Consider the following 22,652-nt stretch of genomic DNA (forward strand, 5'->3'; position numbering starts at 1 on the left):
TTGGAATCACAGTACAAATTCTACATTCAAATGGATGGAATGAAACAAACCAGTCCTTTATCGCACACAGTGCACGGCCATTACTGAGCATAGATAATATTTTTTTCTGCCAAACAATGTATCTTGTAGTGAAGTCTGAATGGTCCAGTCCTGATGAAGGGCCAGAAACATCAACTGTTTATTCTTTTCCAAAGATGCTGTTTGACCTGCTGGGACCCGCAAACATTTTGTGTATGCTACTCCAGATTTCCAGCATCTGCAGAATCTCTTGTGTTTATGGTTGAGGTAAATGCCCCGGTTTAGCTACACATTGCTTTCATGAGCCTATGTTTCTATTTAAATATATTGCTCATTAGACATATTTCTGACTCAGGAACTGTTGGGGGTTACAAACAGTTCTCAGAAATGAACCCATGTCATAACCTAGGGAGGGTTTGTACTTTAAATCTATGCCTCCTTGTTTTGACCTCTGTGTTTGGGGAAATGCATAATTTCTATCAGTTTTATATACGCATCTCAAGTCAAAACAAGTTTTCAATTACCATTGTCTCAACATTTTAAATAACCACTTGTATTTTGCAGCCAGCTAATTAGCAGTATCATGATTAAAATATTAATTACTAATTAGTTTTAAAACATAAATATGTATAATATAGGAGAATAAGAAGACATAAATATAGTGAAAGGCGGACAAGGGGTTTCCCTCTTCCATACTGAGTGAAACAGATAGAAGCAAGAGAGAAAGTTCACTGTGAGGGAAGGTGAAGGGCTAGAAGGGAAGATGGGAGATTCAGTGGGGTAAGGGCTGATGGGCAGTGGATGAGAAAAGTATAGATGAGAACTACAGTACATTTTACGTGCAGCTTCCACCAACACACGTGGATGGCTGTTCTCCCCACTTCACACAGCCTCTCTCCTAGGAGGCTAGAAGACTAGAAGAAAAGTGATGGCAAATGAAAGGCGCCTAGGATGGGAGACTAAAAGCAATAATCGGGTAAAACAGTGAGTACATTTTCCACTTTACTCCGAGAAATACCTTGGTATCGAGGCAAAAGTGTTTTTTTTCCTGTCATTTTTCCTCATGGGAATATTGTTTAAAAATCCAATGCTTATCGTGGAGAAATTAAAAACTTAACGACTGCGGGGGGAGGCCTTGACAGCGACAGCGATTCACAAGCAGGGGGCAATCTTCACCCGGAGACCAGGCAGAGCCTCACTCCACGGCCCGAGAAACAGTCAATGGGCGGCTGGAGCTGAAAGCCGCCGACATCACTCGCGTTTGCACGGAATGTGCATCTCGGACAATTAAATCTATTATAAATTTATTCGACGCTTTCTATTCCAACAATACCGAATGCTGGAAATCTGAGATAAAACTTGTCACCTTCGGAAAGAGAAACATTACTCATCCGGCTGTTAACCACCTCCTCAGTCTGAGCAAAAGTTTTTTTTTATTTACTGATACTTGAGCCAAAACCAGAGCAATAGTGGTGGCAGAATGGGGACCGCCTTTGCTTGGAAACAGTTGTGCCATTAATCGATGTTCTTGTCACTTGTGCACCTTTGATTGCTTGTGAGATAATCTGTCCCTCATCAACAGGCCTACAAAAGATCTATTCTATTCTAAGTGAACTGGTTTCAAGCAAGATCAATTCATCACCCCAACACTTTTAACAATCTTTCTCCTTATAATGTGGCACCAAGCCAACGCCAAGCTTAAAATGAAATGGAATTCAACTTTCAATCATGGAGTTGCATAAAATGAAACAGGCCCTTTGACCCAACTATTCTGAGCTGATCAACAAGTACCTATTTTCAATAACTCTACATGATCAACGTTTTAGTCTCCCTGCATTCCAATAAACCTCCCCCAGATTAGAGGAGTTTCCAATTTGGGCTATTGGCCCATTGCAAAAAAAAAGGTTGGGAATTCCTGCCAGGGGAATTAGTACAAGGAGTATTTAATGGCTATAGGCCTGTACTCACATGCATATGAGGAGTATTTGATGGCTCTTGGCTTGCACTCACTGGAGTTTAGAAGAACTCCAGAAGAATGGGGGTGGGGGGGGGAGGAATGTTCTCATTAAAAAAAAACTATGTAGAGTTGATTCAGAGACGATATTTCCAATAGTGGGAGAGCCTAGTACCAGAGGGCAGAGCCTGAGGATAGAAGGATGTGCTTTTGAATAGAGATGAGGAAGAATTTCTTTGGCCAGAGGGTGATGAATCATTGTCACAAATGGCTGGGGAGACCAAGTCATTGGGTATATTTAAAGTGCAGGCTGATAGGTTCTTGAATAGTAGGGGCATCAATGGTTACCGGGAGAAAGCAGGAAAATAGGATTGATAGGGAAAATAAATCAGTCATGATGGATTGACAGAGTGATGAGCCAAATCACTTAATTGTGCTCCTCTGGTCTTATGGCTATGGTCACCAAATAATTTACCAGCATGCATGACTTTAGGAAACAAGAATGTGGGAGTAAACCCACATACAGAAACAACATGCAGATGATTGAACCCAGGTTACAGAACTATGAGGTAACAACTCCAATAACTGAACTACTGTGCTATCATAAATGGGAAACCATTTGCCTTACATCACCTCCACTTAAAAGCAATGGCACACCATCCTCAGTCATCTAGTTGCAGAAATCAGTTATGCTTGCATGTGTGTACAGAGACCAAAGTCCAAATGATAGTTGACTTGCTCACTGAAGCAATTTAAAGAATGGACCTTACACTCAACATCTGCAAAAGAATGATCTCTGCCATCCTCCAGAAGATCCCTTGTCAGCTCCTGGAAGCCATCTCTCAACACGTAGATAACAATTATGATGTTCACCATCACCTCTGGTGCACTAGCACAGCTTTGAAGAAAAGACCAACCTGAAACATGGCACAAAGCTCAGAGTGTAATGGGTTGCAATAATTCCTGTCTTTTTCTATGCTTCCAAGACTTTGGCTACTTACTGCATGCACCTCAAAGAACTAGAGATATTATCAACAACACTTCCATGAACTCCTCCTATTCCACTTGTAGATCAGTGCACTGATCCCAACATTTTCTCTCCCACCAACATTGAGACCCTAATTACTACCAAGGCTGATCAGGAAACTTTACTCACCTGTCCAGTATCTGATTTTCAGAAGTGACACTGTGTTAAGGCATGGTCAAAGGGACAGAGAGAAAGATTTAAAGATGTTATCAAAGACTCTTTTAAACACAACGTTCCCACTGACCTCTGGGAATCTTATTGCTTATGGTAGGTCAAAATGGAGAAGGGGCAATCTGGATGACCTTAGACTAACAAAGAACCGTAGTGGTAGTAAATTTTCATTGATCCCAATAGTTTTGCCTCTGAAGATGTTTACTGAGTATATTCAGATTCTGGCTGGATCCACAGCAGCAGAAGCAACATTACTCAGGAAGGTACTCGTGTACCTTTTAACTGGTTTTATTTGATGCACTGAACGGTCTAGTAATGCAGCAAGGTGCACTTTCTAATTTACGTTTTCATCTAAAAACAGTATCATCTTCCTCAGTGTAGTTCTTGTCAATATGAAAGGCCCAGGAATCAGCAGAAAAGGATGCGGTGTTAGAATTTTCCGAGGATTGTCTGCCGGAATACTGGGGATGATGGATCGCCGGAAAGCAAGGTGCAACTATTCCAGGAAACACGCGCTGAACCGGCTGAACTTGACTGCATGGTATGTTGAAACCGGCAGACGAAAGGTACACAGAAGCAATAGATGAACGACGAAGTTCACCATTTCACTTCGCTTGATCTTTGTGTGTTGTTTTGACAGCATCTTTGCCATCCATCATCGACTCCCTCCCGTTAAAAATAAGAGAAGCAATTAAAATGAACTCCTCATCTGACAGCCAAAACTAAAGCTTTTGAAACCTCTGAGCCCTCCTTTCATCGCTGGTGTTAATCAGCGACAGCTTCTGCCCGTCTACACGGACGGAGGCGCTTGAAGAGGTGTCAGCGGAGACGGTGTTCTGGATTTCCATTGGCTGCACCAGGGTGGATTTGCTGTGTGTATTTTTAGTGTTGCTTCCCTGTTCAGCGCCGAGCGGCCAGCTTTATTCCCCCCTGTCCCGGTCCTGCTCAGTACAGCACAAGTCAAGGAGAGGGGGGAACTCACAGTGGCAATATCCCCTGTCATCCCACTGTGAAATCAGCACCCAGCCTGGAGCAGTCAGAGCTGAGAGCGGCTTGTTACTGGGACCTGTCTCGTTCTAATCTGCGGGTTTGCAAATGGCTAGTCCGAGCGTCAGAGACGGGGAGTGGGGAGAAACTCCGCAGCAAGACTCCGGCCCCGGGCCCGCCTTCACCGAGGCTCAACACTGGATAGAAGTAAGTTGACGGCATTTGCATTTTAATTCGATATGAGCAGGCGATTGTGTGGCTCACAGCCTGCCTCAAATTCTGTCTCCTATCGACTTGGAACGACAGCTACAAAAATGCATGAAGTATCATCTGCACAGGGTTTAGTAACATCCTACCACAATTCCATACGTGTTATATAGGTTGTGTGGCAAGTATATAGACCGCAATTTCAAACGAACGGTCGGTAACCTTGAGTGGAGGGGAAGGGTGCAGGCACTTGCTGCAATGGAGCGCGTTACTAATGTTACCCGCACGCCCGCTCAGTAGCAGCAAGGGGAAGTTTGACCGAGTGTGGGGAGCTCGCATCCATGATTAAGGTGATTCATTGGGTGTTTGCGCTTCCTGCTGCCGCAGCGGGCAATAGACAACCCGGGTCGGACGCTTTCAACGGTGTTTGTTTAATGCAGAGGGAAGAGGTGTCTGCTGTGGCGTTCAGTCAGTGCACTGCCTCAGCCAGACCATACTGAAACGCGCTGTAAGATTGTGCTTCTGGGAGTTGCTGTGTTCAGTGTCCGAGGCTGGAGCCAAGCTGAGTGGATTTGCCGCAGACCGAGTGAGACGCCGGAAAGTGCCTGCCGAGTCTGGGGATGGCGGGCACATTAACGACCACATTGCTTGTGCAGCCACAGGTAGAGGGGCTTTAGGAAGGCAGGGGACCGGCGGACTAGCGTCCAACAGGCGAGTGCAGTGAGCCTCAGAGCTTGTTGTTTGAGTTTTCATTGAAAAGCCGGAGAACTTTCCATGACACACCCCTCCGCCCCCCCCCCCCACAGAAAACTAATGCGTTCCTGGCCTCGACAGGCAAGTGTCAGAATTTTACAGCGATACAGGGCAAAACAATGTAACATACTATCTTAATAATTGTACCAAGAATAAATACTACCCCTATCTCTAGAGTTTGTTTATTTAGATAAATAAACTATAATTTATCACTTCAAAGTACATGTGTGTGTGACTTCAAATCAGATCAGAGGAAAATAATAGAGATGTAAAAGCAGGACTGTCGCCGTGGGGTTTGATTTCCTCAATATTATCTGGGCTCGTCTTAATGTGAAAGGTTTTGTGGATGTGGAATTTTAAAGTCCCTCCCTAGGATCTTTTTTTTTGAGCTAGTAGTTCTCCTACAGTAGAATTATCTATCTCTACTAAACTCAGTCTTAAGAACGTGGGCAGGTGAGTGTTAACAGAAGAGCTTTTTAGATATAGTAACCATAACTCTGTTAGGTGTAAGATACTTTGGAATGGTATAAGGATGGTTGGAAATTAAGGCCCTGAATCAGGAAATGCTGATTTTAATATTATAAGATGTAATTTGGCAGGAGTAGACTGGGTGCAGTTACTTGTAGCTAAGTCAACATGGGATAAGTTGGAGACATTTAGAGGTGTTCAGGCCAATGTGACCTCATAAGAGTGAAAGTTATGAGGATCTGTGGCAAGAGAATTAGTTAAAACAAGGGAGGTGCGAGAGGAACGGCCATTTTGGGAGTGGGCCTTTGTCAGAGTGGCCAGGCTTTGGCTCAGCAGGCTTCAGCGAGGACAGGTGAGATAAGGGCAAAACTCAAAGGTTTCAGAGAGAAGGCACAGGTAAGCATTTTTTATTGGCTGTAAATCCTTAGTTCATTGGAGGCAGGATGATTAAGGATGTGGAATTTCAGGGTACCTAACAATCTCAGAGGAAATGCACCCAACTTCAGCTCCTGACTGAAGGGGTCAAGGAACTGGAGCTGCAGCTGGGTGTACCCAGGACCATCTGGGAGGCTGAAAACCTCATAGCTGAATTTTTTTTTTACTGAGTTGGTCACATCCAGAGTGCAGACTTCGTATAGAAGATGGGTGACCAGCAGGAGAGGTATTGGGAGTAAATAGTCAGTACAGGGACCCCTTTGGCCGTTCCCCTCATCAACAAGTTACTGCTCTGGGGGATAACCTTTCAGGGCACTGCAGCAACATGCAGGCCAATGGCACTGTAGCTGGGTCTGAGGTTCAGCAGACAAGGTTAAAATCTGTCAGAGTGATGGTGATAGGAAACTTAAAAGTTTTGGGGACAGACAGGGGACTCTGTAATGGAGAAAGGGAAACCAGGATGTTATGTTGCCTCCCAGGTACTAGAGTCCAGGATCTCTCTGAGCAGCTGTGGAATATTCTCTCGAGGGAGTGTGAACAGCCAGAGGCTGTGGTGCACATTGGCACAAATAATATAGGTAATATGGGGAGGAGATCCTGCACAGAGAGAGTATAGGGAGCTAGGAAAGAGGTTGAAGAGCAGGACCCTCCAAGGAAGTAAACTCTGGAATGCTCCCAGTGCCATGTGTTAGTCAAGGGTAGATGCCGGAGCACAGATGAATAAGTAAAAACAGACAGGAACAAAGTAGTGGATACAACAGGACAGCTAGTTTGAAGTGTATGTATTTTAATGCTGGAAATATTATTGGTAAAGGAGATGAGTTTAGAGCATGGAAGTATGATGTTGGTTGAGAGAGGGACAGGAATGGTGCTTAATGTCCCAGGATTTCAATGTTTGATAAAAGATGGGGGGGGGGGAAGTGTTGCACTACTGATCAGGGACAATATCACAGCTGCAGCTAGAGGGGACATAATGCAAGGCTTGTCCACCGAGTCTGTATGGGTAGAATTCAAAAATAGGAAGGGTGCAACCACTCTTATGAGACTCTACTACAGATCCCCTCCCACCCTATAGCCACTGGGATATTGAGGAATAGATGTGCAGGCAGATGAGGGAAAAGTGTGTAAATAAAAAAACAAACAATGATAGCATTGTTATCACAGGGGACTTCAACTTCCCCAATATAAGCTGGGACATTCTTGGTACAAGTGGTTTAGATGTGGCAGAATTTGTTAAGTGCATCCAGGAGGGTTTCATAAATCAGTGAACACAACTCCTTAAGTTTTAAGATAGCTATAGATAATAATAAGCATGGACCTTGCAGGAGAGTATTAATTTGGAGCAGGGCAAATTACGAGAGCATTAGGCAGGAATTAGGGAGAGTTAATTGAGAACAGCTGTTTTTGGGCATCCACATCTGACATGTGGAGGGTGCTTAAAGACAAACCACGCAAAGTACAGTAAAGGTAAAAAGTATTCACCCCCTTGGAAGTTTTCATGTTTTTTTTAACAACATTAAATCACAGTGGGTTTAATTTGTCTTTTTTAACATTGATCAACAGAAACACACTGTCATGTCAAAGTGACCTAAATTAATTACAAATGTAAAACACAAAATCATTGTTTGCTTAAGTATTCACCCACTTTCAGTATGACACACCAAATCATCACTGGTGCAGCCATTTGGTTTTAGAAGTCATAGAAGTAGTTAAATGAAGATCTGTCTTTGAAGAGCTGTGTGTAGTGGAGATGTATCAATTGACTGTAGTAAAAATACACCTGTATCTGGAAGCTCCAACTGCTGGTGAGTCAGTATCTACATCATTCTACATCATACATTCTACATCATAAAGACAAAAGAACACTCCAAGCAACTGTACAAAAAAGATTATTGAAAAGCGCAAGTCAGGAGATAGAGACAAAATTTCCAAGTCACTGAATATCCCTTGGACTACAGTTAAGTCAATCATCAAGAAATGAAAAGAAAATGACACAGCTGTAATTCCTCAAAATCTGAATGAGCATGCAAGAAGGGGACTAGTGAGGGAGGCCACCAAGAGACCTATGACAACTCTGGAGGAGTTACAGGCTTCAGTGGCTGAGATGGGAGAGACTGCGCATACAACAACTGTTGCCCGGGTGCTTCACCAATTGCCATTTTATGGGAGAGTGCCAGAGAAGGCCACTATTGGGGAAAAAAAACTCACATGAAATCTTGACTAGAATTTGCCAGAAGGCATGTGGGAGTCTCTGAGGTCAGCTGGAAGAATGTTCTGTGGTCTGATGAAACCAAAATTGAGCTTTTTGGCCATCAAATTAAACATTAAAAACATACCATCCTTACCATAAAGCATGCTAGTGGCTGTATCATGCTGTGGGGATGCTTCACTGCAACAGCCCCTGGAAGGGTTGTGAAGGTGGAGGGTAAAATGAATGCAGCAAAATGCAGGGAAATCCTGGAGGAAAACCTGATGCAGTCTGCAAGAGAAATCTGGCTTTGGAGATTTGTTTACCAGCAAAACAATGAACCCAAGCAAAAAGTCACAGCTACCCAGGAATAGATTAAAAACAACAAATTTAATGTTCTAGAATGGCCAAGTCAGAGTCCCGACCTCAATAGAATTGAGAATTTGTGGCTGGACTTGAAGCAGCCTGTTCACTCATGATCCCCATGTAATCTGACAGAGCTTAAGCAGTTTTGCAAAGAAGAATGGGGAAAAACTGCAGTGTCCAGATGTGCAAAGTTGATGGAGACCTATCAACATGAATTCAAGGCTGTAACTGCTGCCTAAAGTGTACCTACTTAATACTGACTTGAAGGGGGTGAATACTTATGCAATCGATTATCTTGTGTTTTACATTTGTAGTTAATTTAGATCACTTTGTAGAGATCTGTTCTCACTTTGATACTGTACGAGTCTATTTTTTGTTGATTAGTGTCAAAGAAAGCCAAATTAAATCCACTGTGATTCAATGTTGAAAAAAAACCATGAAAACTTCCAAGGGAAGTGAATACTTTTGATAGGCACTGTATATTCCAGTCAGAAGTAAGGACAAGAATGGCAAGGTATAAGAACCTTGGATGTCAAGGGAAGTGATGAATTTAGTCAAAAAGAATAAGTATGTAAAGCTCAGGAAAAGACAATCAAATTCAGCCCTAAAGGATTATAAAGAAGCCAGAAATGAACTCAAAAGGAAATTAGGCAAGCCAGGAGGAGCCATGAAATGTCATTGGTAAGTAGGATTAGAGAAAATCCCAAGGCAGTTCTATGCATAGATCAAGAACAAGAGGATAACTAGGAAGAGGGACTACTTAACAATAAAGGAGAGAACATCTGCTTGGGTGCGAAGAATGTAGGTGAAGTTCTTAATGAGTACTTTACATCAGTATTCATAAAGGAGAATTACAGGGAGATCAGTGATGAGCGTATTGATATACTGGAGCATTTTGAAGTAAAGGAGGAGTTAGTATTAGAACATTAGAGTCCCTTAGAGCATTAAAGTGGGTGAGTCCTCAGGGCCTGATGGAATGTACCCCAGGTTATTGAGAGAGGCAAGGGGAAGAGATTGTTGGACCCTTGGCCAATATCTTTGTGTCCTTTCCAACCACAGGCAAGGAACTAATGTTGTTCCATTGTTCAAGAGGTGATCCAGAGATAATCCTGGAAATTATAGACAGGTGAGTCTCATGTCAGTGTTGCCTTTATTTATTGAGGCACTGAGTTCAAAAGTCAGGAAGTTATGTTGTTACTTTATAAAATTGTAATTGTGTAACTCTGGAGTATTGTACACATTTCGGGTAGCCCTGTTATAGGAAGGATGGCAAGGCTTTGAAGACAGTGCAGAACAGTACCAGGATGATGGCTGGATTAGAGGGTATGTGCTAAAATGATAAGTTGGACAAACATGGGTTAATTTCTCAGGAGCAGTGGAGGTAGAGGGGTGATCTGATGGAGAGTTATACAGTAAGATTATGAGGGGCAAAGAGGGAGTAGACAGACAATATCTTTTTCTAAGAGTTGAAATGTCTAATACTAGAGGGCATGTATTTAAGATGAGAGGGGGTAAATTCAAAGGAGACATAAGGGGAAAGTTTTTTTTTACAGAACGTGCTGGGTGCCTGGGGTGGTGGTTAAGGCAGAACATCAGAGAAATTTAATAGACATTTAAATACAGTAGGCATATGAATGTGAGGAAAATGGTGGGATATGGACATTGTGCAGGCATAAGAGTTTAGTTTAACGTAGCCATTTAGTCTATGTTTTTCTGCGCATAAATGTCAAAAGATCTGATGAATGGTCTCCGCTTGAAATGTCAGCTGTTTACTTCCCTTGCTGCCTGACCTACTGAGTTACTCCATCATCTTGTGTGTATTGCTAAAGGAGAATCCTAAAATATTTTCCAAGTAACTCAGAGCCGGTGGATAGTTAAGGAAAGAGTAGGTCTGATGAGCGATTAGAAGAGGTAATCAATGTATGGAACCAGGAGACTGAATGAATGAGCAAGTACCTGAGTGAATACTTCTTGATATTTCCCAGGGAGGAAGATGTGCAACTAATGGAGGGATATACTGATACTGTGGAGCATGTCAGTTTCAGGAAGGACGTGAACACTAAGATAGATAAATTCACAGGGTCTGAAGCGATGTATCTCAGGAAGCTTAAGAGAAGAAATTTATGGGTCTGATGAAGATTTTTGCTTTTTTTTGAAGTCATTGGCTAGTTGTAAGACAAGTGTAGAATAGTTAATGTTCTCCCCTGAACGGTACTAAGAATAATTCTGGAAACTACAAGCCAGTGAGCGGTGTTGTTGGAGAAGATTCTGAGGGAAAAGCTTTTATGTTTGTTTTCACAGTCAGGAACCAATTTGGAGGAGTTATCATAGCTTTAGGCAGTGGAGATACGCCTCATGAATCTGGTTGAGATTTTTGAGGAGGTTACTAAGAAAATTGATAAAAACAATTTGGTAGACAAATTTATTTACTAATTTAAAGATACAGTGTGGAATCAGGCCTTCCTGCCCTTCAAGCCATGCTACCAAGCAACAGCACTGATTAAACCCTAGTCTAATCTTGGGACAATTTACAATGACCAATTAACCTACTAACCGGTATGTCGTTGCACAGTGGAAGGGACCTGGAGTACTCAGAGGAAACTCGCGCGTACTGAATGTACAAATTGACTTAAAGAGGACGATGGAATTGAACTCCGACCTCTGCCCTGAGCTGTAATAGTGTTGTGCTGCTATGCTACTGTAGCACCCCAGTATAATTAAAGCACATAAGTTAAAATAAACACATAAAACCTTTCTAAAGTTCTTGACAGAATCCTGCATGCTAGGCTGCTGCAGAAGGTTGAGTGAAAGAGAATCTGAGGTGCATTTACAAACTGGATCCAAAATTGCCTCGATGATGGGAGGCAGAGGATAGCAGTTGATGTGTTTTTCTTCCTGGAAGTCTGTAACATACAGTATGGTATACCATAGCGTTTGGCGCTAGGATGTTTGTTACTTGTAATGCATATAGATGACTTGGATAAGAATGCAGGTGATCAGATTAGGAAATTTGCAAACAGCACGGAAATTGGTTGAGTCATAAATAGCAAATAAACGTGTAATGATATAGTGGGACATAGAACAGCTGGAGAGTTGGGTGGAGCAGTGACAGATGGAATGTAATCCAAGCAGGAGTGAGGTAATTCACTTTGGGAAGTCAAATTTATATAGTGCATATAGAATAAATGGCAGGAACCGTAGAAGCATTGATTTACAGTGGGACCTTAGCGTGCAAGTCTGCAATCTCTGAAAGTGGCACACAGACGGATAGTGTAGAGAAGAAGACACTTGCTTGCCTTCATAGGTTAAGGCATTGAATATATCATGTTTCAGTTATACAGAACATTGTTTGGACACCACTTGGAGAACTGTGCACTCTACTACGGGAAGGATGTGGTAGCAATGGGGACAGCAAAAGAAATTCACTAACATGTTGTTTGGAAAGGAAGGCTGTAGTTATAAGGAGAAATTCAATAGCCTCGGTTTATTCTCACTGTGATGTAGGAGGCTGAGGGGTAATTTTATTGAAGATTGGGAAATCATGATGGACATAGATAAGATAGATAGCCAGAGTCTTTTTGCTTCCCAGAGCAGGAGAGTCTAGAATTAGCTGGCACAGATTTCAGGTGAGAAGGGAGAAATTTTAAGGAGATCTGAGCTGTAACTTTTCACACAGTGAATATCTGGATTGAGCTACCAGCAGAGATATAATTATAAGAATTTAAAGGCATTTGATCAAGGGTATAGCATAAGACAATCAAATGGGTTTGCATGGATAGGCCTGGGCTGAAAGGGTGAATTTCTTTGCTGTATGATTCTATGATATAATAGCCCCCTTATCATGTGACACCAGATTTTATGATAATTGTTCTTGTTCCAGGCACAGAAACCGTGGAATTATTACACACCTGACTGCCATTCCACTCAATATTTATGGAGTAATTAAAAAAATACCAAGTACATGAGAATTTGTGTTGGTTACAATATAGTTCATGTAAAACAATACCAGAAATTTATGAAGAATTAGTTTGCATCAGCATAATTTTTAGTGTAGGCTCATGTGATTGATATGCTCCTGAGGATATACTGCAAATAGGGTCTGTTGGTTGAATCATTTTCCCAGGCGGGGAGCCTACTGCACCTGGTATTCTCCAGTAGTTTTCATAAAGACACTGACCAGGCTTAAAACAGTTTAACTGTCTTGTCCCAGGGAGCTCTGCAAGAATATATATCATTGCTTCTTGGTATCAGTAAAACTCCAGGAAGATACTAGTTAGGTTTGTAAATAAGTGAATAAAATTATTAATCTACTTTTTATATGTGGTCATTGTTTTACTAACTACTTGCTAAAACGTTTGACAACAAAAACTTGGGAATATTAGCTAATTCTGGAATTTCCTGACATCTGGCACGGCCAGAAGCCAAAAAGTGGAAATGATCAAAACCTATTGTAAACAAAGACTCAAACTGAAGCCAATGTTTTTTTTTGTCAAACTGCAAGTTGTTTATATTTGTTTACAATTAGTTTTCAGTCTTCTTTCTATATCAATACTTACACATTGGACAAATCATATGGCAATATCCTATTGGATTTATTTAACTTATTGTTCATTAAAGTCATTGGATCTTCCAGAGTGCAACTCTGCTTTCAGTAGGATTGTTATTAAATATTTTACTTTTCATACTGTTCTTAATGATTCACACTTCTCACTACACCATGATGAATGTAAGTTTTGAGTGTTGAAGTCATGAACAAGTGGGTCAAATGGGAGTTCAGGTGTTATGACCTTGCCAATGTACGTGTTGCAGCATGAATCTAATGGATGATAATTTGGGTCATTGATGCTGGAAAATTTTCAAAACTGGAAATAAAAATCTCAGTTATTTGTTCCAGACAGGAGGCTTGAGAGAAAGCTTCAGAACATGAGGGGGAAATATCCTCATCAACATTTCTTTCTCAACTGTCATTTATCCAATTGCATTTTGTGGGACCTTGTTTAAATATAAGGAAAATGGCAGCCAAATTAAAACTGATTAAATATTCTGCAGGTATGAAAAGTGGAATATAAATACAAGTCCTTACTTTGTTTTACACACTTGATGATGAAGATGTTTCATTCTGGAGCTAGATTGTGGGTAGCAAGTGATGTAATTTTAACAATCCTTGAATTAATGAAACTTGTTTTTGGCACAGAATTCAATTCTACTAAAGCTGACTTCAAGTTATCATTATAATTTGTCTATCTGGCGCAGGTATAGAATTGGAACAAGTTTTAGTTTTTGCATATTCAGACTGCCAGTACACATGTTGCCTCCTCCACTTCTTATGATAGATGATGTTGCAGAGAAAACTACCTTCCAGCATTGTTCATTACTTTGTTGGTAAATGTGAATGGCTGAAAGGAATTTATTTGACTGTGCACGAACGTGCAATCAGGGCTAATTGGACAACAGAATATTTTATTCCAGGCATTTGCCATGTCCAGACATGGTTAATTCCTCTTGCATTATTTCTCCTGAACAACTGTTAAAACTACTTAATTGAATGGTGTGGCGCCTACTGGATAAGTAATTTGAAACATAATGGTTTACTGAACATAAACTGCACCAACCATTTGAATAATGTACATGCAATCTCTGTGGGCAATGGCAGTATTTTCTTTGCAATAAACTAAAAAAATTCTCACATTAGCAGTATTTTGATTTCTTTTGGGACTATTTTAAGTCACGAATATGTTTATTTCTGTAATTTATAGAATGTAATAATGGAAGTTTATAGAAAGTTTATTCTCATGATAACTTGAAAAATATTCTATTCATTATAATATAGGACCAGAGAGATTGTTTAATTTCCCTTGCCCTAAATATTAAATCCAAATGAATTCTTATAGCCACAAAACTGCTAGTGTGCTTCAATAAACAAGCCAACAGATTTTACAGGGCTGTCAAGAGATTTGGAGTAACGTTCATAATATAGCAGTTTTGCTACTAATCATGTTACAGAAACGTTGAAAGCTAGATTGTTAGTATTATGATGCATTATTTGAATAAATAGATGTTTGGCAAAAATTTTATACTTGGGAAGGGGAAGTTTCACAAGTAATTTTTTTTTCATGATTCATTGGTACACAGGGACTCATGGAATGTATTCAGTACCACTTACAGTATATTTCCCAGTTAAGAAAATAAACTTTTGGCAACATGTCATAAAGGTGGTGATTCTTTAGATAGATTTCTAAAATACTGTCATGTAGTGAATAGCACGGCTGTATTTATGGCAAGCACTTGAGTAAAAAGGGAATAGAAGGGAACGGGCTATACAATTACTAGCATGGAGTTGTTGCACTGAATAGCCTGCAAATTGTGTGTATCCTAGCTACACTATTTATGCAAAAGATGAGTCTCCTTGTGAAAGTCATGTATTTAATCATATAAAGTCATGTCAATGGGGATATATTGATCAATAAAATGAAACAAGTAATACATTTGTTGAAAAGATATGCTGAAAAGGATAGTTAAGAGTTCCTACAGGGGACCTTTTGGGCTGTATAACTTGTTACTGTTTTGTCAACTACAAGCAACTGTATTTGGGCAGTGCTGATTGGGGTGTGGTTACACAGTGTATAGTTACTGATCAAGCAGTAATTAGAGATAGGGAAAATTAGGGATGGACCATAAAAGCCAGTCTTGTGAGTGATGCCTATAACCTTTGAATGAATGGATGAAATTATCCACATATGGGTTATAGTAAATAGTCACTTGCAATCCAGCTTATCCCCAAGAATACCCAACACAGAGATTCAGCATGTAGTGCAGAATTTAAGTCAGCGACCAGCTATTGCCCATTTTGATAGGGGTTTGTCCTGAATCGATGGCAAGGAGGCCCATAGTGACTGGAGACCAGGTTCAGCTACAGACTTTGGACACACACATGTTGCTAAATACAGACATTAGTGCACACAGACAGGCACTTGCACTAATGCCCATGATTTTGCTCCCCACCCCACCCCCACGTCTTTCTCAACTCTCTTTCCTTAGTAACTCCTTCCCTTCTAGCCTTCTCCTTCATTTATTTCCACTGCTCTGTCTCACACTGTCTTCTATCCAACAAAGTCTCTGCCTCTAAAACCCATAACATGTCCACCTCATGCAATTCCCTCAGACTGATGATGACTCAATTCCCTCCTTCCTCTAACTGCTTGCAGCCTTTCTCTTCTGAACCATAATTAATTTCATACTATGCTGTTATTCCTTTTACTCACAGGATTCAAGTAACTACAAAGTTACTTTAGGCAAGGGGAGACTTAATGGAATTATTGCTGTTGCTCAGCCCAGGGCCCTCTTCATTCTCTTGTGACCATCCATCAATCTCATCCATCCTTCTATGGGAAGTGTGTCCAGTCGGTTACAATGGTATTTGTTTACTTGGTGATAGCGGGATCAGCAGACAGTAGGACTCCCAGGAATGTGATGTGGACATTGGTGCCGTGGACTGAATCTTGCAGCATCTGCTTCTCATTGTTACAATCTGTTTCTGTTTTCAGTGTTCATATGGAGAGGCTGGATGATGGCTGTGCAGACTAGAGGAGCAGGCTGCCACTAGGAGCTGGAGAGAAGGGATTGGTACGGGGAGATACCAGTGGGGAGGGGAGGCAGTGGGGTTTGTGGAGGGGAGGGGATGGGGATAAATGGGATATTGCTATGAATTTGGAGGAGGGATGGGGCCTAGCTGGATATCCCAGAGGAAATTTTAGGAGGACAGAAACTCATAGCAGGAATCATTTCTGATCAGGAATTTAAATATATTGCTTTAGGATTGAAGCAAATGTGCATTCTCACTTTGGTAGAAAAATGTAACCAGGATAACTGTGTTTAACCTCTCATTAGTATTTAAAGTTATCCTTTTTACAGTGATAAATCTTCCCTGCTAACTGAATTGGACAAAAAATTTTCGATGACTAGTAGTCTGGTAAAGGCGAAGAAGAGGCCCCTGTGTCTGCAGGACCATGTGTTTAAGAAATAATAATCTGAAAGATAACAGACTGCTTGCAAGGAGAGGTGAATTTCAGCTGATTCATATCATCCAAGTATTCTCTTCCAAGGGAGTGAATATTAATACCTCATGGTTGATCCACATGTAAGCAGCAACATAAATTGTGTAAATTAAAGAAGAATGCTGCAAATACTCAGCAGATGAGGCAGGGTTAATGTTTCATAACTTTGACCTTTCATCAGAACTCGTGACATTTTAGTCTGCTTTGCATTCGACATATGCGGTAATTATTAAAGTCTGAAGAAACATAGTAGACAATTGTTTATATAAAACATTAAAAGTATAAAAAATACAATGCATCTTTTTTTTTATTGTGAGCATAACTTTGAATGAATTATCCCATCAGCCTTTTCTTGGCCCCATTTTTTGCAGAGCTGTAAATGGTTAGGCCCATGATGCTGAGCATTACAATGGAGAAAATCATACAGCTACCTTGGGACCATGTCCATGTGCATTACATTGTAGAAATTCAGAAGCTATTGTAAGATGTACTCTGCATCTCCACAGGGTGTGCTGCTACGGTTCTTGCTGATGTTTTAACTCAAATCACTGCATGAGCATAAACTTTGCTAGTTGCACAATAGTGCCTGTTAAATAGTCTTGAAAAAAATATGGCACTAGTCCAGAGGTATATTTTTATGATGTTATATGTGAGGATTACTCTCAAACACTTTTCTGCACATAAAATTTTACTTTGTAGGTGTGAAGTCTCATTCCTTTGTAAGTTACTTGGGGTTCTTGCAGATGTAAACAAAATCCTTTTCAAATTTTTTCTGTCTGTCTTTTTAGTTTCATTTGGTCTTTTCAAATTTTCATTTTGCTTGTTTTCCATGATTGAAACCAGGATTGTACTACTTACTTTGTAGAACCTGGTTTACACTCTGCCAGCTTCATTGAGGATATTTTAATCTGATTACTTGAAAAACCATTCTGTTTCCTTCAGGTTGGCTGAAGAAACCACAGATTTCACTGTAGGGGACAGCTGGTTGGATCAAATGCCAGATGTGCAGTAGAGAGCGTCCTAACATGCTACATTATTGCAAAACTGCACTGTGGCAGACAGAACAGGCTCTAAAACGGGTAGTCAGAACTGCTCAACACATCATCAGCACCACCCTACCTGCCATCAGGAACATGTATACGGAATGGTGCCAGTAACATCTTGAAGTATCCCACCCACCCTGCTCAGAATTGTTGCACTCCCATCACAGAGGAGGCTATGTAACATCCATGCCAAGACCACCAGACTTAAAAATGGCGACTTTCCCCAAGCAGTTTGGCTGATCAGTACCCCCACTCATTATCCCACCCCTCCACACCCCCAAAACCACTACTTTACCGTTTTCTGTACATAAGCCACCTTTATGTACAGACAGTCCTGAGACTGGTGTCACTTTATGGACAGACGATCAATGTATGTATATAAGCAATTGGTATTTATTACTGTGTTCTTTATCTTTTTTTTGTGCTGCATTGGATCATCAGCAACAATTATTTCATTCTCCTTTATACTTGTGCTGGAAATGTCATTAAACAATCTTGAATAATACATGATTACATCAACAAACCCAAGAAAATCTTCTAGGTGTTTGTCAAAAGAAAATTCACACCTTTGTTCTTGAGCACAGGGTCCTGCAGACCTACTAATTGTTGAAAATTTTCTGTGCAGCAGAGGATATTTATCACTGTGAAAATTGCAATGTTAAGTTCCAATGAGGAGTTAAGGTATTTAGTCTGGGTTTCAAGTTCTACTAAAGTTAATGTAAGGTTTAGTCATACTTAAGAGAAATACATTTAAATTTAAATTTAAATTCCTGATCTGGAAAGATTCCCAATGTGACTTTCAGTTGCACATCTGAACCAAGGTGAATTTTCAGAAAATCTTCAGGTGTCCATAGAAAAAATTTTCTCTTCAAGTTCATTTATTATCATTCAGCCATACTCATGTATAAAACCAAGGTGCACAACCCAGACACACACAGCACATATAGTTATGATCCAGCACACACGGTCACTAAATGTATTTAGCTCTGAGTGGCACAGCCTGGAGGTTGACGGATTGACATAGAGTGTGACGTGCATGTTTATGTCAGACAGTATAACGTTATTGCCACTATTCTAATAAAGCAAGCAGTACTATAAATATGTGAAACAGCAGCAATAATATGAAAAGAGACCAGTGCTGGATGAGAGCATGCCTAAAGAGGTGGGGGGTGGGGGTGGGGGCCAGGGCATTCATACAGGGTATACATGTGTGTTTGGTGACAGTAGGGTGTTAAGAAGTCTAACATCCTTGGTGAGAAAGCTGTTACCCAGCCTGAAAGTTCTAGTTCTTGTGCTATGGTATCTTCTGTTTGAGGGTGGGAGGTCAAACAGACAATGGGAAGAGCAGGAGGAATCTTTGACAATGGAGGCACTGTGTGCACAGTGTTTCTGATATACGTTCTGAATGGTGGGGGGGGGGGGGGGAGGGGAGACAGTCCCCTGTGATGTTTCATGACATCTCATGATCTGTTACAGGGTCTTGTGATCCGATGCATTGCAATTCCCATACCAGACGGTGATGCAGTTCGCCAGGATTCTCCGGATGGTGCTCCAGCAGAATATGATGAGAAAGGGGGTTGGGTGGAGTCTCATTTGCCCCAGTCTCAGTAGGTGGAGGTGTTGCTGTACTCCCTTGTCTAATGAGGTTGTGTTGAGGGATCAGGTGAGAATGTCAGTAATGTGCATGCCAAGAAACTCGGTGCTTTTGACTCTCTGCTTGGAGAAGCCATGGGAGTGGTCCTGCACTGCCTGAAGTCCACAATCATCTCTTTAGTCTTGTTTATATTGAGACTCAGGTTGTTGTGTTTAAGGTCCACAAGCTGCTGCTGCCTTGATTGCATTAATGTGTTGTGCCCTGGATAGATCCTCTGACATGTTGATGCCCAGGAACTTGAAGCTGCTCACCCTGTCCATCACTGACCCCTCAGTGAGGACTGGTAGGTGTTCTCCTGATTTCCCCTTCTTGAAGTCAACGATCAGATCTCTGGTCTTGCTGATGTTGAGTGTGAGGTTGCAATGCGGGTGTCACTCAACCAGCTGATCTATCTCACTTCTGTGTGCCTCCTCGCTGCTATCTGCGATACTACCAACACCAGAGGTTTCATAGGCAAATTTATAGATGGCATTTCAGTTGTCACACAGTCATGACTGTGGAGAGAGTAGAGCAGTGAGCTAAGCAAACATCCTTGAGGTGTATCTGTGTAGATTATCAGTGAGGAGGAGGTGTTTTTACTGATGTGGTCTCCCAATAAGTAAGTCAAGGATTCAGATGCAGAAGGAGCTAGAGAGGCCCAGGTTTTGAAACTTGTTGATTAGCACTAAAAGGATGATACTGTTGAACGCCAAACTGTAATCGATGAACAGAAGCCTGGCATATGTATTGCTGTTGCCTAGATGACCTAAAGCTGAGCGGAGAGGTAGTGAGATTCTGTCTCTGTACACCTGCTGTGGCAGTGGGTCTGGTCCATGACTAACCTCCCAAAGCACTTCATCGCAGTAGATGTGAGTGCTTCACGGAAATGGTTATTGAGGTAGATGGGGAAAAATGCTCTTAACTGGAATTATTTTCTTTAGAACCAACCAATAGTTTCAATTGAGATGTGTAGAAATATTGAAGATGCAGACAATATGAATCAATTTGCCTTTGCTTAGAAATTAATATCTACAATACAAAGGTTTAAGGTAATTGACAGAAGAATTTAAAGAAGAGTTGATGGATTTCCATGTCCTAATTGGCCATTTGAGCATCTATCAATATATGTCAATATTATGCATTATATTTTGATTTGAGTAGTCTATAAAAAACTAATAATAATATACCTATGGTTGGTAAATCCCAGAGGTCTGATTTTCCCTGAAGTGGTTAATCATCTCATTACTTCATGAAGACATCAGTAAGATCTTTAAATCACTTTTTTTTCAAATAATATAAGATATATATCAAAAGGTAAAATCAGATACAGTGTTGAATGAGGCTGGTGTGGCAGGAAATGATAGCACCAGGGAATATTTTAATTTTGTCCTCTTCTTAAAGATATGTTTTTTTAAACCTGATTTTGTAGTAACAGCAACTTAATAAATTAAGATACAGATTTTTAAGTTGCTGAAACTGGCATTAGCAGAGTAGTTGCAGCTTCTTATTTGTAATGGAGAATGGCTCTGTAACCTTGTTACTCTAATTGCAGCATTGTACCAAGCTAGTTTTGTGTTTTGAGTATCTGAAATATAGAGTTACGTCTTGGCAATTTTACATAAGCAATTTCTATTGTAAGTTTGAAATCAGAAATTTTTAGCTGAAACAAAATGACACGTATGAGATTTTTATATATTATTACTAATACTCTTCCATGGCTTTTATCAGACTGAAGCAGGGGTCTCAGTTTTTAAAGCAATGGAAGTGTTTGATTACTATGATGGCATATCACTTTTTTTTATTCAAGAGTATCTGAGAGATAGGATGTATCTGCATCTAGAAAGGCAAGGACTGAATAGGGATTGTCAGCATGACTTTATGCATGGGAGATCATGTCTGATGGATATAACTGAGCTTCTTTGAAGAGGAAGCAAAGAGGATTGGCAGGGCAGTAGATATTCATAATATGGACTTTAGCAAGACCTTGAACAAGGTTCCATATTGTAGTCTGCTCAAGAAGATGAGATCACATGGAATCTAGAGTGAGCCTGCTAACGGGACATAAAGTTGGCTCAAGGGTAGGAGTCAGAGATTGGCTGTTTCTCAGATCGGAGATCTATAGCCAGATGTGTGCCACAGGGGTTGGTGCTGGATCTTCTGTTGGTCATTATCTATATTAATGATTTGGATGGTTAGTAAGTTTGCAAATGGCAACAAAATTGTGCTATCGTGCTCTGTGCCTTTTCATCCTCCATCAACACTGGATTTGATCTTAACTCTTTATTACAACAGGATCCAGTTCAACTGGGAAGGTGGGCCAAGGAATGGCAGATAGAATTTAACTTGTATAAGTGCAAAGTGTTGCATTTTGTTAAGTTAAGTGAGGTCAGGACTTGTAGAATAACTGGCAAAGCCTGACGAGTGTCACTGTACAGTGAGAACCAGAAGTACCAGTAAATTGTTCCCTGAAAGTGGTGACACAGGTGGGCAGGGTGGTGAAGAACTTGTTCATCACACTTGCTTTCATTGGTCAGGGTGCTGATATGGGAATTGGGATGTCATATTGGTGAGACTGGACTTGGAGTAATTCTGGTCATCGACTCATAGCCACTTACGGGCTACCCCCAGCACATATTCAGATTGTGTTGACAAGTGCAATGGACTTCACTGTATGTACAAATGATAAATAAAACATCACTGAGTTCTTCATCTCCTTCCTTTAATGTGACTCATTATTTTTTGAGATTTGTTCCACTACAATGATGTCATCTGTAAACTTGTAGAGCAGAATTCAGCCTTGCAGTGGTGAGTGTACAGAGAGTAAAGTAGAAGGCTGAGGTCACAGCCTTGTGGGGCACTGATGTTGAGAATAATTTTAGTGGAGGTGTTGATCCCTATTCTTACTGATTGTGACTTGTTGTTCAAGAAGTCAAGGATCCAGTTGCAAAGGGCGTTGTTGAGTCCCAACTGGAAAAATTTGCAGAAAAGATTCACAAAGTTGCTAATGTGACTGGAGAGCTTGATTATAAGGATTGGATTGACTGGATATAATATACCAGGGCTTTTAGTAGGAGACTGATAGACAATAGACAATAGGTGCAGGAATGGGCCATTCAGCTCTTCGAGCCAGCACCGCCATTCAATGTGATCATGGCTGATCATCCACAATCAGTAACCTGTTCCTGCTTTCTCCCCATATCCCTTGACAGGTGACCTTATAGAGATGTATAAAGTTATGATGGACTAAATAAAATGAATGGTCATGTATTTTTCTATAGTAGGTGAGTCTAAAGTTAGAGGGCATAGGTTTAAGGTGAGAGGTGAAAGATTTAAATGGGGGTTGACGGA

General features: G+C 40.8%; 1 protein-coding gene across 8 annotated transcripts in view; it reads left to right on the plus strand.

Moving 5' to 3' along the window:
- Positions 1-4,015: 4,015 nt before the first annotated feature.
- LOC132404711 (LIM and calponin homology domains-containing protein 1-like) overlaps positions 4,016-22,652 on the plus strand; it is a 365,397-nt gene continuing 346,760 nt past the window's right edge. For all 8 annotated transcript variants that reach the window (XM_059989090.1, XM_059989092.1, XM_059989096.1 and 5 more), the window contains exon 1: positions 4,016-4,364. In XM_059989090.1, coding sequence (XP_059845073.1) covers positions 4,266-4,364 — 99 coding nt within the window. In that variant the 5' untranslated portion in view covers positions 4,016-4,265. The remainder of the gene's footprint in view (positions 4,365-22,652) is intronic.

The sequence above is a fragment of the Hypanus sabinus genome, chromosome 14 (genome assembly GCF_030144855.1).
Source record: "Hypanus sabinus isolate sHypSab1 chromosome 14, sHypSab1.hap1, whole genome shotgun sequence".
NCBI classification, from domain to species: Eukaryota; Metazoa; Chordata; class Chondrichthyes; order Myliobatiformes; family Dasyatidae; genus Hypanus; species Hypanus sabinus.